The sequence below is a fragment of the Oncorhynchus keta genome, chromosome 30 (assembly GCF_023373465.1).
Source record: "Oncorhynchus keta strain PuntledgeMale-10-30-2019 chromosome 30, Oket_V2, whole genome shotgun sequence".
NCBI lineage: Eukaryota > Metazoa > Chordata > Actinopteri > Salmoniformes > Salmonidae > Oncorhynchus > Oncorhynchus keta.
The window spans coordinates 48282564-48300064 of record NC_068450.1 but is presented as its reverse complement, the minus strand read 5'-3'; the positions used below and the strand labels follow the sequence as shown (position 1 = coordinate 48300064).

At 40.4% G+C, this 17501-nt stretch overlaps 1 protein-coding gene across 2 annotated transcripts; it reads right to left on the bottom strand.

The window, feature by feature from the left end:
- Nucleotides 1-2284: 2284 nt before the first annotated feature.
- LOC118363568 (AP-1 complex-associated regulatory protein-like) lies at nucleotides 2285-9689 on the bottom strand. 2 transcript variants are annotated; one of them, XM_035744546.2, is made up of 10 exons: nucleotides 9306-9689; nucleotides 8150-8198; nucleotides 8010-8036; nucleotides 7831-7856; nucleotides 7632-7728; nucleotides 7162-7260; nucleotides 5906-5970; nucleotides 5738-5811; nucleotides 5418-5540; nucleotides 2285-5202 (listed from the first exon to the last, which is right to left on the bottom strand). In XM_035744546.2, the coding sequence occupies exons 1-10, from the start codon at nucleotides 9374-9376 to the stop codon at nucleotides 4907-4909; spliced, it is 927 nt and encodes a 308-aa protein (XP_035600439.1). In that variant the 5' UTR covers nucleotides 9377-9689; the 3' UTR covers nucleotides 2285-4906. The 2 variants fall into 2 exon arrangements, with proteins under 2 accessions (XP_035600439.1, XP_035600440.1); XM_035744547.2 differs by having other exon boundaries at nucleotides 5906-5964.
- Nucleotides 9690-17501: the final 7812 nt, after the last annotated feature.

The window sequence follows — 17501 nt, the reverse complement described above, 5'->3', positions numbered from 1 at the left end:
AAAAAAAGTGTCAGATCCTTAAGAGGTTGATAAGCAACTCCAGTGTTGATTTGGCCTTGTGTTTTAGGTTATTTTCCCGCTGAAAGGTGAATTAATCTCCCGGTGTCTGGTGGAAAGCAGATTAAACCAGGTTTCATCTAGGATTTTGCCTTTGCTTAACGCCATTACGTTTCTATTTTATCCTGAAAAATTCCACGGTCCTTCACGATTACAAGCATACCCATAACATAATGCAGCCACCACTATGCTTGAAAATATGGAGAGTGGTACGAAGTAATGTGTTGTATTGGATTTGCCCCAAACATAACAATTTATATTCAGAACCAAAGATTTATTGCTTTGCCACATTTTTTGCAGTATTACTTCAGTGCCCTGTTACAAACAGGATGCATATTTTGGAATATGTTTATTATCTTCAGGGTTCCCTTTTTTTCACTCTGTCATTTAGGTTATTATCGTGGAGTAACTACAATGTTGTTGATCCATCCTCAGTTCTCCTATCATAGTCGTTAAACCCTGTAACTGTTTTAAAGTCACCATTATCAGTTTCTTTCCTTTAGGAAGGACGCCTGTATCTTTGTAGTGACTGGGTTTATTGATACACCATCTAAATTGTAATTAATAACTTCACCATGCTCGGAGGGATATTCAATGTCTGCTTTTTGTATTTACAAATAGGTGCCCTTCTTTGCGAGGCATTGGAAAACATTCCTGGTCTTTGTGGTTAAATCTGTGTTTGCAATTCACTGCTCGGCTGAGGGACTTTACAGATCACTGTATGTGTGGTGTACAAAGATGAGGTAGTCATTTAAAAATCATGTTAAACACTATTAGCTTATTATGTGATTTGTTAACCACATTTTCACTCCTTAAATTGTTTAAGGGTTTAAAGGTTTAACACTTACTGACTCAAGACTTTTCAGCTTCTCATTCATTTGTAAAAAATTCAAAAAACATAGTTCCACTTTGACATGATGGGGTATTGTGTGTCGGCCTGCGACAAAACATCTCAATTTAATCCGTTACAAATGCAGGCTGTAACACAAAATGTGGAAAAAGTCAAGGTTGTGAATACTTTCTGAAGACACTGTACATATGCTGGAATTCTCATAGAATGCAATGGAGTGATACTGCCACCTGCTGGAGATTTCATCACCCATGCATTTGATCTGTATTACATTGCATCAGCAAGGGACATTTAGATAATTAGATGAAAGACAAACATACACCGAACAAAAACATAAATGCAACATGCAACAATTTCTAGGATTTTACTGAGTTACAGTTCATATACATTCATTAGGCAGTATCTTGTGTGACCACCATTTGCCCTTATGCAGCGCGACAATTCTCCTTCATATAGAGTTGCTCAGGCTGTTGATAGTCGCCTGTGGAATGTTGTCCCATTCCTCTTCAATGGCTGTGCGTTGTTGCTGGATATTGTCGGGAAATGGAACACGCTGTCGTACACGTTGATCCAGAGCATCCCAAACGTGCTCAACGGGTGACATGTCGGGTGAGTATGCAGGCCATGGAAGAACTGGGACATTTTCAGCTTCCAGGAATTGGTGTACAGATCCTTGCGACATGGGGCCGCTAAAACATGGTGATGCCGGCGGATGAATGACACAATGGGCCTCAGGATAAATTCACAATATCTCTGGGCATTCAAGTCTGAAGTCGGATACGACGCCAAACTGCAGTCAGGTCAAGACCCTGGTGAGGACGACGAGCACGCAGATGAGCTTCCCTGAGACGGTCTCTCTCCGTTTGGACAGAAATTCTTCGGTTGTGCAAACCCACAGTTTCATCAGCTGTCCGGGTGGTTGGTCTCAGACAATCCCGCAGGTGAAGAAGCCGGATGTGGAAGTCCTGGGTTGACGTGGTTACACGTGGTCTGCGGTTGTGAGGCCAGTCGGACGTACTGCCAAATTATCTAAAATGACGATGGCAGCTTATGGTAGAAAAAATATGCTTAAATGATCTGGCAACAGCTCTGGTGGACATTCCTGCATTCAGGATGCCAATTGTGCGCTCCCTCAAAACTTGAGACATCTGTGGCATTGCGTGGTGTGACAAAACTGCACATTTTAGAGTGAGTGGCCTTTTATTGTACACAACACAAGTTGCACCTGTGTAATGATCATGCTGTTTAATCAACTTCTTGATATGCCACATCTGTCAAGTGGATGGATTATTTTGGCAAAGGAGAAATGCTCACTAACAGGGATGTAAACACATTTCTGCACACTTTGGGAGAAATAAGCTTTTTGACCATTTGAAAGAATTTGGGGATTTTGTGTTTATTTAATTATACACAAACTGCACTGTGTATATATCATTCTGCATTAAGCCATTTGACAACTCAAATGATCACAGATTAAAACGTTTTTAGGGTTTATTTTAGTTGCACTTAAACTCAAAATACTGTTGTACAGTATTAACAGAACATTCTGTTTGCAATAGAATTCAAATCATTAGGGATCATGACTCTGGGTGTAATCCAAACCTGGGAATCATGTGTGAAACAGACCTCATCAAATCCTATATTGCATCCAATTCAGAGTTTAGACATGCTTGGATCTCAAATAAATCAGTAGACTCATAGAAAAAGTTAAGAGTTGTCACACCACATTCTGTACTATTTCCCAGTAAACATAACCAAATAAAACTGGCCCATTTCTGAAATTCCTTTACATTATTCTTAGTAACAAATAAAAACATTTCTAAATCAGTGGAATGATACGAATGAATGCACACAGAGGTTCAATCCATCCTTGTGATTGCACCCGTAATGTACTGTGTCCAACCCGTTAACACCATGCCAATTCTTGCCAAACCATTTTGTTTGTCCAACATTTTTAGAAGTTAAGTGTTGGACGGTGCCGGTTCGAAAACAAACCAGTCATTGTTTGGACACACTAGTTTCAAGTAAGTCAAACAGTGCATAGGTAAAACTGCAATACAATCTCTCCCATCATTACAGTCTGTACACTTTATGTGGACAATATATTCAAAATTGAGTTATGATGCAAGCCAAATAGAGGGATCTCTGAAAAAGTTGGGCCAATTGTGCAGCTGTGGTAATTCTTCACCACAATCATAATTACACTTTAATTGCTAAAGACAAATGGCTTGTGTTTCTAGGTTGGTAAAGCTATAGACAGTGCAAATAATTAAAGAAAAGTCTAATTCACTTTCAATGTGGTGAAACAACATAAATGGTGCCAACATTGGATTCCCCAGGTAGTGGTGCACTATGGGGGAAATCGCTGTTGTCACTCAAATATCACAATTGCAAAATCAAGGTGAGATGCAGTGCTCCGCACAATAAAGCTAGTCTTCTAAGTAGGCACATCAGCAAACATCAGCATCACATCCACATTGAAAGGGTGCGGTGAGAGGGACTCCTTTTGCTGTGCGGGAAAACAAAACCCCATTTGCTAGGGCACACAAAGAAATGACAGCTACCACACATTGGTCCATCTCTAGAAGCCTTCTAAACCTGGAGTATACTGTAGTCTCCAAACCATTCATGTCCTCATTGTTCCTAGCCCAGTGTCTTCACGGCAACCATTTCACTAGCGTTAAAACATATACATGTCCAAGTCCAGAGAGCAGGGTTACATTCTTCTCTTGAAAAAAAAACTTAACGATTGTCCTAAAACAGAAGGCGAGATTGAAGAGTTGGGAGTCCAAGGTGTACCGCCATACTTATTGGCAGTGCCATTTAGTCAATAGATGCAGGTCTAGCCATGTGCTCTTGTAATCAGTTGGTCTTCAGCGTAAAATGAACAATTCACAACTTCTGCATAGAGTCCCTCACTATGACATATTGCTCCTAAACATTAAAAAAAAAAAAAGATAAGAAAAGTCATATGCTGTGGGCTTTAGATTTGTACACAGGGGAGTAAGGAATTATAAAAGTTGGAGGTAGCTTACCTTCAAGACATATAAAACAACACAAATAAGAATGTTTTGTCGCACGGGCCTGTTCGCACCTTGAGCTGCATTTAACTGACAAACAACGTTTTGTTTAAAATCAATAAAACAAGTGTAGTCGTATGTGTCCATGATGACTCACTTGTTAATTGGAAATGAGGAAAGACAACATAGCAATGATAGCGCTTGCATTTCTTCAATACAAGTACAATGCATGTCCACTTTGTACAGACAAGTTGCTACATGATATGATATACTCCACTCAGGAGTTTTTATACATGTTTCATACCAGGGAACTGGCAAGCTATGATCCTTGGAGATCCACTCTGATTAAAATACGCACTTGCTAAAAGACAATCTTTGTCAGCTAACTACTAGACGAACTGCTCAACAATTTATTTGCCTGTTTTATTTTCTAGTGATTGAGGCACTGATAGAAGTAGTGATAGTTGTTGCCTTGATCATATTTGTTCCTATATGCTATCAGTGAATTTTAACTGTGAAGACACTGTAGCCCACTCACAAGTACGCACACCAACTTGATATGCAAATTGCACTTGTGTCAAATATGCACTGGGTGACGTGATTCCAAGAAAATGTCAGTCCAACTAAGGCTCAATCATTAACATACAAGAAGATTGTCAAATCAAAAAAATTGGCCCACCAGTCAATGGCAACAATCGAAAGCATACCGCTAATGAGGTTAGGTGTAGCATCAAACATTCCCAATGAACAAATATTTCACACAAAGGATGGGTCAGAGAAAATCTGGCATGTGCACAGCTTTATCTGACCTGTATGTACAGAGCCTCTTTGACAGACATGCCCAGGTAAATGACACAAACATTCAGAGCAAGCAGACAGAGAAGTCTTGAGTAGTGGTAAATCAATTTCCCTTTTGGGTGAGGCAATGGGCTGGTGGACTAACGCTTGGCTTTGACTCTGGTACCCCTGGCGATGGGGACTATCTCTCCTCAGACTCCGGTGCGGTAATATCTAGCGGTGGTGTTTCCTCAGATGGGGTGTCCATATCCATGATGGGGTTGACAAAGCACTCGTATTCAGAATCCTCTGCGTTCTCCTCAGCATTTTCCTCAGCGTGCGCTCTCACAAAGTCGTTCTCCCACTCCAGGGCGTTGGAGTCCTCCGAAGCGGAGGCCGGACCACTGGTCGCCTGCTTATCGCCCGGCTGGAGTGCCGCTCGGAGTATGTCCTCCTCCGTTTTAGACCTCTCCCACGCTGTGACCGTCCGGTTCATCCCTGAAGACAAGGACAACGTGATACACCGACACATGGAGTTAAACCCCAAATGGTCGTTCAACTGGTGGTTTTTGAGGGTTGAATTCGACAATTACTATCGTTCTTCAATGAAACTGCACAGTACAAGTTCAGGGAATGTAGTGCAAATTCATGTAATCCCACTAACAAAACATCCCAAAGGGGACAATAAGTAAAATAATTAGACAAGCCCACACCTTCCTCGTCCTCCCACTCCAGGTCCAGTGAGGTTCCGTCATCATTGGTGGAGCGGGTCTTGGTGTTGAAGTCCCAGCTGCTCTCCGTGTTGGGAGTGATCACATTAGTCTCAGAAGACAGCCCTGATGACACAAACAAATCACAGGTGGTGTTAAAGAGCAAGACGTCACATAATGATGCATGAGGATGACCTTTCAAGGATACAGAAAGTAAAATATCATTTTTGTATGCACCATTTTTTTTTTAAAGAGTTTTACCAAGCACGGACTATAATATATATAGGCTACAGAAAATAGTTGTGCTAAAATAGCGGACTCACTGCTGCTCCTGAAGGCTTCCGACGTGGCTTTCACATTCTGCAGGTAGACGTCAAAGTCTTCACCAGAGCCATGCCTAGAACAGAATCCAACCAGTGAAGGAGAAACTGTAAACTTGACACACACAGGCCATGAGGTGGTAGACATTTCTGCTTGGTTGATATACTCACTTTTTCAAATGGGCTGAGCCACCTTTGATTTCCGCCTTGCCTTTTGTCCGTTGTGCAAGCTGATGCTTTGAAAAATAGGAACACCTCAGAAAAACACTTGGTCAAAATGGTAAACAATAATCTCTTGAAAATGTGTTCGTGAAATGCAGCCAATCAACTGTTAAAACGGATTAAGCTGGGAGCTGGGCAAACACATATGAAACAGAAATGAATTAAAAGGACAAGTTAACGTGTTGTGAACAAAATAAAAATAAAATGTATGTAAATGTCATGTTATGGAAGTGTCCAGACACTAGCAATTTCCCTAGGTTTTCGAGAAGCTTGCCCCGCCAGCAAAATACTTCCTCATGCTCGTTTTGCAGTTGCAGGGGCACAGATAAACCAATAACAAAGGCTCCAAAAACACAAATATACATCCTTTTAGAAGGGACCACGCTCTCAGTATAGTGTTGCAGGTCTTTAGGTGTTGTACACATGAAAGTGTATCACTATGAACTTTATCCACAACGTTATATTCCATTTTGTTGGCCTCAAGCAATACTTTTCCGTGTGTGAATATATACGTAGGCTTTTAAATCACCACAATGGGAACGAAAAAGCAAGAGCATCCTCACACAAGGAGATGTGTCACTCGAGTCCAACAAAATGGAATATAACGTTGCGGATATGACACAATTAAGTTAGGAATTAAATAATTTAATGTGTACAACATCTAAAGACCTGCATTACTACAGTATACTGAGAGCTTTGCCGTTTCCAAAAGGACATATTTGGGTGCTTTTGGAGCCTTTGTTCATGTTATCAAAAATATATATTTTTGTTTTATGTCTTGTCCTTTAACCAAGGGGAAAGCTGCAGAATGACAAATAAAAAAAATAATTTAAAAATCACAGCATGGTCAAACAAAGGAATGGAAGTAAATGGTTATATAATTTGAGGATAAAAAAAATGGAGTGTGGACAAATGCCTCAGTTAATTCAGGTAAAAAAGGGAAAGGCAAACCAAATACCAAGACTGTTTTTTACAGTTCAGATAGTTTGACTTTAAAAGGACACTTGCCTGGGGGTATGATTTACAAATTCATATAGAGATACATACCATAGGCTACATTACTTTAGATTGACCACCACTTTATGTGGTATTAAGTACTTGAAGGGGTTATCAAGAGAAGTAGGGGTAGAGCCAAGGAAAAGCTGAGTGAGGCGTAAAAAGGTAGTGAAGGGACGACAGGCTCACTTCAATAATGGCCGCCTCACCTCCTTTATCTTTCGAACACGTGCCAGCCTGGCAGCCTCACGCTGGGCAGCATTTCTAGCCTCCTCTTCTAGCCTTAACTTCTCCTCTTGTGCCAATAACTGAGCAGAAATTATGAAACATAAAGGACACAAAGTTGAGAACAGAAAACTAAAATTGCAAAACAATTCTGCAAAGCAAATAATGGAAAATTAAGATCGGACCAAATTAAAACATAAGCCTGTTATGAGAACTTAGTTAAGTTGACGCTTAGCCTATCTAGCAACATGAAAGGCACTGCAAAGCTTATAAACAATAATTTGGAAAGTGTATTGATTCCGTTGAATAAAACCTTCAATTATCAATAAGCAACAACAAAAAAAAACAAGGTTCTATGTAAAAACTACATCTGCATGTATCCATCCCTTTCAGAGGCTCTGGTCTATATCCCTTACACAGACGGAGAAGAAACTAGTTGCTTGTGTAAGCCTACCTCTGCTTGCAGCTTCTCGTCTATCAAGGTCTGTTGATTGGAAATTGCAGCATAGCGGTGCTCTTTGAGGTGGAGGATCTCATCTTCTCTGATAGGCCTGGTATCAAAATGAAACAAAGATTACCTCAAGCTCACCGTGACATTATTCTTCTGAAATGCATTTGCCCAGTCCCCTGAAACAAATTGTATAAAAACATACCTGGGACAGCTTTGTGGGCTCTCTGCCTGAAATTAGAGAAAGACAACTTCAAACCAAAAGTGGGCAAAGAATAATGTGCAATATGACAACAATCATTGTGTCTTCTGTGCATCTTCAGACAATATCACCCTTTGGGATTGTTTCAATCGAACAAATATGGTCTGCATGTTCACACTTACCTCGTCACTCTCAACAAGGTTTTCAAACTGTGGAGACAGAACTGCACTGTAAGTATTAGCTTGTTACATCACCTTCTTTCTTCAAACCAAGTGATGAATGATAAAACATGTCATCTTCCAGAAAAATCGATGTACCATACCTCTATTGTGTAATGTTCCCCAGCAGTACTGCTTCTAAAGTATTTTGACCTGCATGGACAGAAATATGAAAATACTGTCATCCATTTAGGCTGCTTTTGGTCACTGTGGATTTACATGATTGTCATAGCTAGTTCTTTCAACAGAATATATACGGCCTGACATCAAAACTAACATTAAAGCCTAACTGATATCAACATCAAGCCTAGTTTAAATCTGTGTAAGCGACTAATACACTTGGATTTGTCAGCTCAGAATGTGATTTTCCCTCTAAGGAAGCATGGAATGAGTCTTCTGCCTACAAAATGTTTTAGATTTGTTTAAATTAGAATTCAATAAAGCATAATCAAATATTAAAAGGAAGCGCATTATGCACTTCCAAAAATGATTGGCAAGACCCAAATTATTATTTTTATTTTACCTTTATTTAACTAGGAAAGTCAGTTAAGAACAAATTCTAATTTACAATGACGCCTAGGAACAGTGGGTTAACTGCCTTGTTCAGGGGAAGAACGACAGATTTATATTATACCTTGTCAACTCGGGGATTGTCAACTCTTGCAACCTTTCTGTTACTGGCCCAACGCTCTAACCACTAGGCAGGGTGAGGAACGTTTCAGTATTGACAATAGGGTCACAGATTGAACAATGAGACAGATATTTCACCGGATCTAGTGTAAAATGTACTCTCGCCAAAGTTTCCTAGAATTGCGTTTTTTAAGGAGTGTAAGGGAGAATTTTGTTATTGCACACGTGCACTTCACAGGCGTTCCCTAACGGAAATATGCAAATACATGGTATAATGCGCCAATAGGATCTCGCGAGTTCGTGCTTGACTCTGCCCCACTTCATGCTTGTTCTGCCCACTATGACTCATTCGTTCACATTGGAAACGATAGGCTGTGGTCTATCTTGGGTTAGTTAAAAACATCTTCGGTACAGTATAGGTGATAGGTATTTCAGCAACCAGGATTAGAAACTAACTACCTAGTAGAGAAAGGTATTTGATAAGCAATTGTGGCACGTATAAACGTGGGCACCGTGGAGGTTTTGACGCTGCATTGTAACGTTATTGTATGACAGCCAACCCACCGAATACGTGTATCTAGCTAGCTAACCGAGGCTGGTCAACGCTAGTTTAAAGGGCGTATCACTTACCCGCCTCCTCGTTTTATCCTGTTCGCTTCTCTTCTGAAGATCCCAGAACAATAAGCCCAACAGTTCCCCATCGCATTCTGTCAAAAATACAACTTCGTTGGGTTGGGCGCTAACTTCCTGGATATTCTGAGAAATTAGTTGGATATCTAGCACAGGCGTTTCATTCCTAAAATCTTCGACCCGTCGCCGCGGACATTAGCTAACGCTTAAAATTAAAGGGTGACATGACACCCAGTGCACAACAACTCATCGTGATACAGCCTATATTTTTATATACAGAAGCCTGTTGAACATCAAGATTAATCAGAAAAATGTGGCTAGCAACAGCCGTGGTTTTTTGAAGTCTCATTCAATACTTCCTTTTCCTCGTTCTAGGCACGTGACCCATGTTTAGCTACGGAATCTAACCTGGCTCAAACGAAATGTGCGCGCTTCAGATCCAAAAACACTGTTTTTCAGACAAGAAACTATTAGGCCCACCATTATTTTTGTAAGACCAACAACTTTTTAGTGTCTTTTCCCCGCATCCTCTGTAGTTCTTACATTGGACTGGTATAAACGAAAACATAGACAGCATATTAAATGTTGTACAACATTACAGTAGCCCACATATATTTTAAAACATTATTTTCTCCATTGACACATTGTTCCCTTGGCGCAATTTGGTAGATTATAATTTCAACACTCAATGATAAACATATGTACATGGTAAGAATAAAAATTGACATCTTTAAAAGTATAGATTGATAGTGGACTTTGAAGTTGCTGTTAAAGGAGATTTTGGGGGGTAAGCCTACCTGTGACCTTCCAAATCTAATACATGAGAAGCCTGGGCTTCTAAGTTTAGTGCATATACTGCATTCAGAGCCAAGTGAAGAGATGGTGGTAATACAAGTTTTGAAGTCGTAAGTAATGTTTTGTTGTTGTTATTGTGGTAATTTCCTTAATAGGTGACATCAGAGGTCAACATTTGGGAACTCTGGGATATAGGCCTAATGGTGCTTTTGAGACAACAACAAAAAATCTAAATCAAATGTATTTATATAGCCCTTCTTACATCAGCTGAAATCTCAAAGTGCTGGGCAGTGTTGTAGTACTCAAGTCTGGTTTCAAGACCACATTGAGTGTTCGGTCTTGGATACATTTTTACACCGTCTCAGACAACGAGGACTCTTAATTGTTTCCCCGAGACCAGGAGAATAAAAAAAACTCATAATTATCATCTCCTATTCAGTCAGCAGATAAAAATGCTTTGCCAGGCCAAATATCCTCACTCCTTTCATGTCACCTTAATATTTTATCACCTATTGAAACCTGGGCTTACTACTTTACTCGTAACATTACTGTCCTTTGCTTTTGTTGAAAAATATCCTCAAACTTGGTTTGAATATCGTTGATTCGCTGGTAGGGAAGAGTGGAGTAAATTGTTTGAAAGTTGCACGCTCACTATTAGTAAGGGGAGACCGAGGAAAGTTGTAAAATATTTTGTCTTATCTAATATAGCGAGGAAATTTGTAACATATTTTGTCTGATCTAATATAGACCTGTTTAGCTTAGTGCTCATTTGTAGAGTGCAGTGGTGGAAAAGGTACCCAATTGTCATACTTTAGTAAAAGTAAAGATACTTTCATAGAAAATGACTCAAGTAAAAGTGAAAGCCGCATCGTTAAATACTACTTGAGTAAAAGTCTAAAGGTATTTGCTTTAAAATATACTTAAGTATCAGAGTAAATGTAACTGATCAAATATACTTAAGCATTAAAAGTCAAAGTATACATCATTTCTAATTCCTTATATTAAGCAAGCCAGAAGGCACATTTTTTATGTTTGTTTTTTTAATTTACAGATAGCCAGGGACACACTCCAACACTCAGACATAATTTACAAATGAAGCATGTGTGTTTAGTGAGTCCGCCAGATCAGAGGCAGTAGGGATGACCACAGATATTCTCTTAATAAGGGCGTGAATTTGACAATTTTTCTCTCCTGCTAAGCTTTTCAAAATGTAACTAATACTTTTGGGTGTCAGGAAAAATGTATGGAGTAAAAAGTACATGATTTTCTTTAGGAATGTAGTAAAGTAAAAGTAGTCAAAAATATAAATAGTAAAGTCAAGTACAGATACCCCCAAAAAAACGACTGAAGTAGTACTTTCAAATATTTTTTACTTAAGTACTTTACACCATTGGTAGAATGGCTGTCTATTTGCCATCGTATTGCATTTTTTTCACCATTCTGAATCTCTAAAGAATCTTCTTCTTCTGTGGAGTTTAACGGAGGTTGGCATCCAAGATGTTGTATTACCGCCCCCAACTGAACATTAGTATAAATCCATTACACTTTTGTAAATATTTGTAATTACCCTACCTCATTAGAACCCATCTACCCCATTCCACTACTTTGACCCTACTTGCTTCTGCACCAACTGACTGGGAGGTTGGGATACCACCACTAAACACACCCTGTAACAAATATCGTATGCCCAAATACTTCCCTGCTGCTGCCACCACAACATCTATTTTCTGTGACTTACATTCTATTTCTGCGATAGAGTCGATCAATCGTTGGCCTATCCCTCTGTGCTGGCACAGATGTTCTACTCTCAGGATCCCTCACCCTTAACCCATCCTTCTCTACTTTCTTCTCTGTATCATCATACAACACCTTTTGCCCCACTCTGAATCTAGCCACCTCAATCTGCCTCGTACCGGACACCCCCCAGCAACATGGGCACCCCTACAGTTGACACACACAATGGATCCACCAAAAGGCAAGAGTCTACTTTCTCCCAAAATATCACTCCTACTGGACCAGGTTCTTCTTTATCATGTCCATCGATACCAGGCTCAGGTCCGAGCTCTTCACCACACCTTCCATCTCATCTCAAGTAGCCCTCATTCACTTCCATTTCCCCTCCAGAACTCAGTCTGGCGCATGGCTCACTCTATTTGTACTTGACACCAATCTTTTTCAACAGCCCATCTTCATTTTTATCGCCATCTCCCTCAAATTCAACCTCTACTTTTTGCATTGTCTATTTTTTCCCCTCCAGTTCCTCTTCAGAAATCCACCTTTCTGTGTCCCTGTCCCAATATTCCTCTTCTCCCGACTTTGCCTGCAACCCGGTGGCATCCGGACGTAGCTCCATCTCATGATCGTCCTGCTCACCTCGAAAACGTGTCTTCTCCGAGTGCCAACATGTTGAGAGCATGATGAGTGGCCACACACAGAAACACGAACCCCAAACTCAACTCTGTTCTCTTCGTTCAACTGCATGGCCTTCTCTCTTCCACCTTCCCACTTGGTCATGAAAGCAGCATAAGTGCAACAGTAATTAGGTCATAATAAAGATTGTTCATGCACCACATATGTGTTAGTTTATACACAGCCAATCAGCAGAGGACAAGCACGCACATTAACAGGTTTATGTAATTACCCTTAGTTATCAACTCCAATAAATACTTTGGCCTGCAAACACTTGCATAATATTACCACATTACAAATAATGTATTGCATATTTTACTGTGGTTTCAGGTTTAGCCAGGCTACTTTGATTCTGGTATTGTGTAACAGTGCTGCTTCCGTCCTTCTCCTTGCCCCAACCTCGGCTACAATTTCGCCAGGCGGAACCAGGGGTACAACTGGCATTGTACACCTAGTTTCTTTCTGTGACCATGAAACAGTCAAACATTATTAGGCCAAATAGCCACAGAACAGGGCCAGTCATTTCTACATGATGTCATTCATAAAGATTATAACGCATCTTCAATCACCATAAGAGACTGATAAACCCCTGCCTTCATTGAGCAGAAAGAGGATTCTCCTATCAACTTTCATAATAACCAGTTCTCCTTATTAAAACCATCACTCACTCATCACTCACTGATCCTTTCTTCCCATCACCATGTTTGACAGCAAATTAATGTCCTTCCTGGCACATTTATGGATTCAAATCTGATCATCCAAATTCTTTTTTTACGGCTATTTTAATTCGCAACACAGAAAATGGTATCAAATCCCATGTACATCCTCAAGCATCGCCCCATCCACCTACTTACCTCCACAGCATCCCTTGTTCCTCTCACAATAGCGTCTGGCATCGTCATGGAAAACGTGAAGCAGAGCCAAGCTGGATTTTCCATGATGCTAGTGAGTTAACAGGGACAAAAAGCACTGTTGTCCCAATTTTATACACTGTATATTACAGAGGAGGTACTGCCAATGACTGGTTCATTGATAAATGGCTATGGTGATTATACAGCACGTCTCACATCATTCTAGGTTAACTAAATATGGAAAATAGTGAAAATAGTGAATATGGTCAAATAAATCTGCTGTTTATATGCCATCTTGTCAGTAATAGAACACACACGCATGCACACACATGCGCACACACACACACACACACACACACACACACACACACACACACACACACACACACACACACACACACACACACACACACACACACACACACACACACACACACACACACAAACTACAGGACGTGACTTTACACCACAAATAGTAGTGGTAATTGACATCTACTGGATGCTCCTGTTCTTCAACATGTCTCTAAAGTACTTTGCTCATTTCCCATTTCTTCACAATGACGTTGGAGTCACCTCAACCATATGCGTGTAGGAGCCTGCAGGTCTTTCTAGTGTCCGAAAGAAATTACTCTGTCTGCTGCCCAGAGGGGTGACATTGTAAAATATCCTTTAAAATAGTCCCGTTCATAGTGGATAAATGTGCATTCATATAACAATGGAATAGGTCTGCAAAATCCTGGTACATTTTTTGAAATTCCTACTTTTTGCAGAAATTCCAGTTGGAAGATTCCCAGAATCTGTAGGAAATAAACAGGAAATCCAGAATCCTCCAACCGGGAAATTAAGGAAAGTTACAAGACAACAATGGATTGAGGCAAGTCATCCACCTCGAGTGAGGGAAAAGGCAGATGGATTCTCCATTCATTCATTCATTCATCACGTCCATCTCAATGGATATCCCAGTGTGTGTGGTTCATGACAGACACACAGTATTACCACTCAGTACATTGCAAAGACATTCCACAAACATTCCCAAGAGACTCATATCAATGGAAACCATCTAGTTGGTTTTTAAACGACTACACTTTGTAGTAATTTTAAAAAGACAACTACTGCACAGACTGTACAGTGTATACAGAATTCATGAAGGAATGCATTCTCTTTCCCTCTTTCTCAATGGGAAACTGTAGGAGAAAACGTGGCTTTAGTGTCCTATGTTGAGTTTATTAATAGATGTTATATATCTCAGAACTTCGAGCAATGAAGGAGCAAAGAAAAGCCTAGACAACTGCAATGGTAACTTCACATCTGCCATCAGAGAGCCTCCTGGTCTCCCTATAGAACACATTCAAATACACACTCTTCCTCCACTACTGTGACTCCCTCTGGCAGGTAAAAAAAAATGTATTTGATGACTTTGGACAAAGAAATTCCCAGAAGCTTCGCAGACAATCTTTTGCTTTCATTACAGCAAAATCGACCTCTGTCAAAATCTATAAAAGTAATTATGTTTGGGCAATTCCAAGGTAAGGAGACTCAGATCTTTCCCTTTAAAACATAAGTCAAATACATAAATAAAACTATGATTGCTAAGTTAAACAAGCCATTACAACTCTATTCACAAGGCCTACTTTTAACAATTTCCGCAGAAATATTTACAAAAACACATTTACTTAAGGAGCCGTGCAGATGATAATTTTGGTAACAGAATGACGACACAAAGAGCACAAACTATAATTCTGCTACCAAACTGCATCTGCACTGTTCTGCAAGTAAATGTATTTTTGTAAAATTATCTGTGAAAATTGTTAAAAGTCATCCTTGTTGTTGCTGTATGTTTTTTAAAACTTAACTCATTGGTTTGTGTTTGACATACATTTGAAAGTAAAAAAAGTATATGAGATTGTGCATCACTCTGTTACTGTGGATTTACCCATTTCTAATTTAATTTATATTGATCAAAATACATCAAAGCCAGTGACATAATCTTCATCAAAGAGAGATTAAGGATTCAACAGCATAGATCAGAGGTCACATTTTCTCCAAGTCTCCTGTCATTTTATTTCCACACAAATGGAGTTTTATCAAAAATAAATAAAATGTAAGAGTTAAAAAATAAAACATAGCCATTGAAAGACAATCAAATTAGGACTAATTCAAGCCGGCACTGGCCTTTCATAGACTACACATGGGTGATTATTTTCTTTCTTTCTTAAAATGTGTTGCCCCTTTTTCTCCCCAATTTTGTGGTATCCAATTGGTAGTTACAGTCTTGTCTCATTGTTGCAACTCCCGTACGGACTCGGGAGAGGTGAAGGTCGAGAGCCGCGCGTCCTCTGAAACACAACCCAACCAAACCTTACTGCTTCTGGACACAATACCCTCTTAACCCGGAAGCCAGCCGCACCAATGTGTCGGAGGAAACACGTACACCTTGCAACCGTGTCAGCGTGCACTGCACCCGGCCAGCCACAGGAGTCGCTAGTGCGTGATGGGACAAGGACTTCCCTGCCAGCCAAACCCTTCCCTAACCCGGACGACGCTGGGACAATTGTGTGCCGCACCACGGGTCTCCTGGTCGAGGCAGGCTGCGACAAAGCCTGGACTCAAACCCAGAATCTCTAGTGGGACAGACAGTATTGCGATGCAGTGCCTCAGACCACTGTGCCACTCGGGAGGCCCTGACACCTGGGTGTTTATAGAAATTGTTTGAATTCCGGCCTTCCTCTGAAAGACCCAGTGCAGTCAAAATCATGCTTTTCTGTGTTTTATCAATATTTCCACACTATAAGGTTGGAATAATACTGTGAAATTGTGCAAATTATGATAATGCCCTTTTAGTATAAGAGCTGTTTGAAAGGACTGCCTGAAATTTCAGCCTGTTTTGGTGGGATGGCATTTTGGCCTGCATATGACATCACCAGGTGGTAAATTAGTTAATAGACCAATAAGAAAGAGAATTCCAAACCTCTCTGCCAATATCAGTTCATTTTCCCCTCCCCACTGAGACCACTCCCAGACAGTCCTAGCAAAACCCTTGCTTGAGAAACTGCTCTTTGTGCTAAGAAGCTACTTTTGTTCATTTTTGACGATTTAAATTGGAAACATTCAAAGTATGGTACTTCATTGTTACCCAGAAAGGATTTGAGATTGAGAGAAAAACAGCTGCATTGGATCTTTAAATTACTTCAACCGGGGGCTACATCACCTCTATGCAGTAGATCTGAAACAGCAGTACAGTAGCGTTGTAAGTAGAATCTGTTTGTCATCGTTAAATGTCTAATCTACACTGGACTGGTGCTGCTGGGTTTTCTAGTGGCAGGCCCAAATGAAGCGATTTGAGGGGATGGAGTGTGAGTGACCCCCTGTGGAACAGTGTTCAATTTCGGCACTGCCTGTAAGCCCCAGTCCACTAAGGCGATAAAGACAGACACCGCTCCTTCTGAATATAGGTCATTTAGCAGCGTTTCCTATGCAGGGCAGACTCCTATGTAGCTCCATGGGGGATGTACATTGCTTCATCTTCACTTTCAATACTCTCTGTAATATCTATGTACAGTGTGGCTCATGTGGCTTTATTGACCCAACATCTGTTTTGAGATCAGTCAAGGTTAAGACTTTGACATTCACTGTAACCTACTACAGTAGTGTGGCATTAGCCAATCCCTGATCAGAGATTCTCACTACTGCTTAGTGCCCTCCAGTAATAGGTTAATTGGGCTACACAGGAAAATCAGAAGACATGTATATAGAAGTGGAAAGACCCTGGTTTCCCTACTTTCTGGAAGTGTGCTGGGTGCAAACAAGTTTCCTGCTACTAGGACATGCGTTCTCTCTCTGTTTGTGAGGAGAGGGAAGTGTCATTAATCAAAACCATGTGATCTAATTTCATGTATACTGTGTGTATTCTATTCCCAAGAGTAAACTTTGGACGGATGCATGCATAGTTCCTAAAGAAGTAAGTAGAGCCGGCCGGATATCATCAAATGTGACCCAATTCAGGAAGCTAGGTGTATGTCATTTTCCCCCATGTGGGCCAGGCTCCTATCAATTTGAGTTCTAGCCAATGAGCTTCAGCCCCTTGCCATTTGAGTGACAGCTAGCAAGATGCACACACAGCAAACATTATGGCATTTAGCAG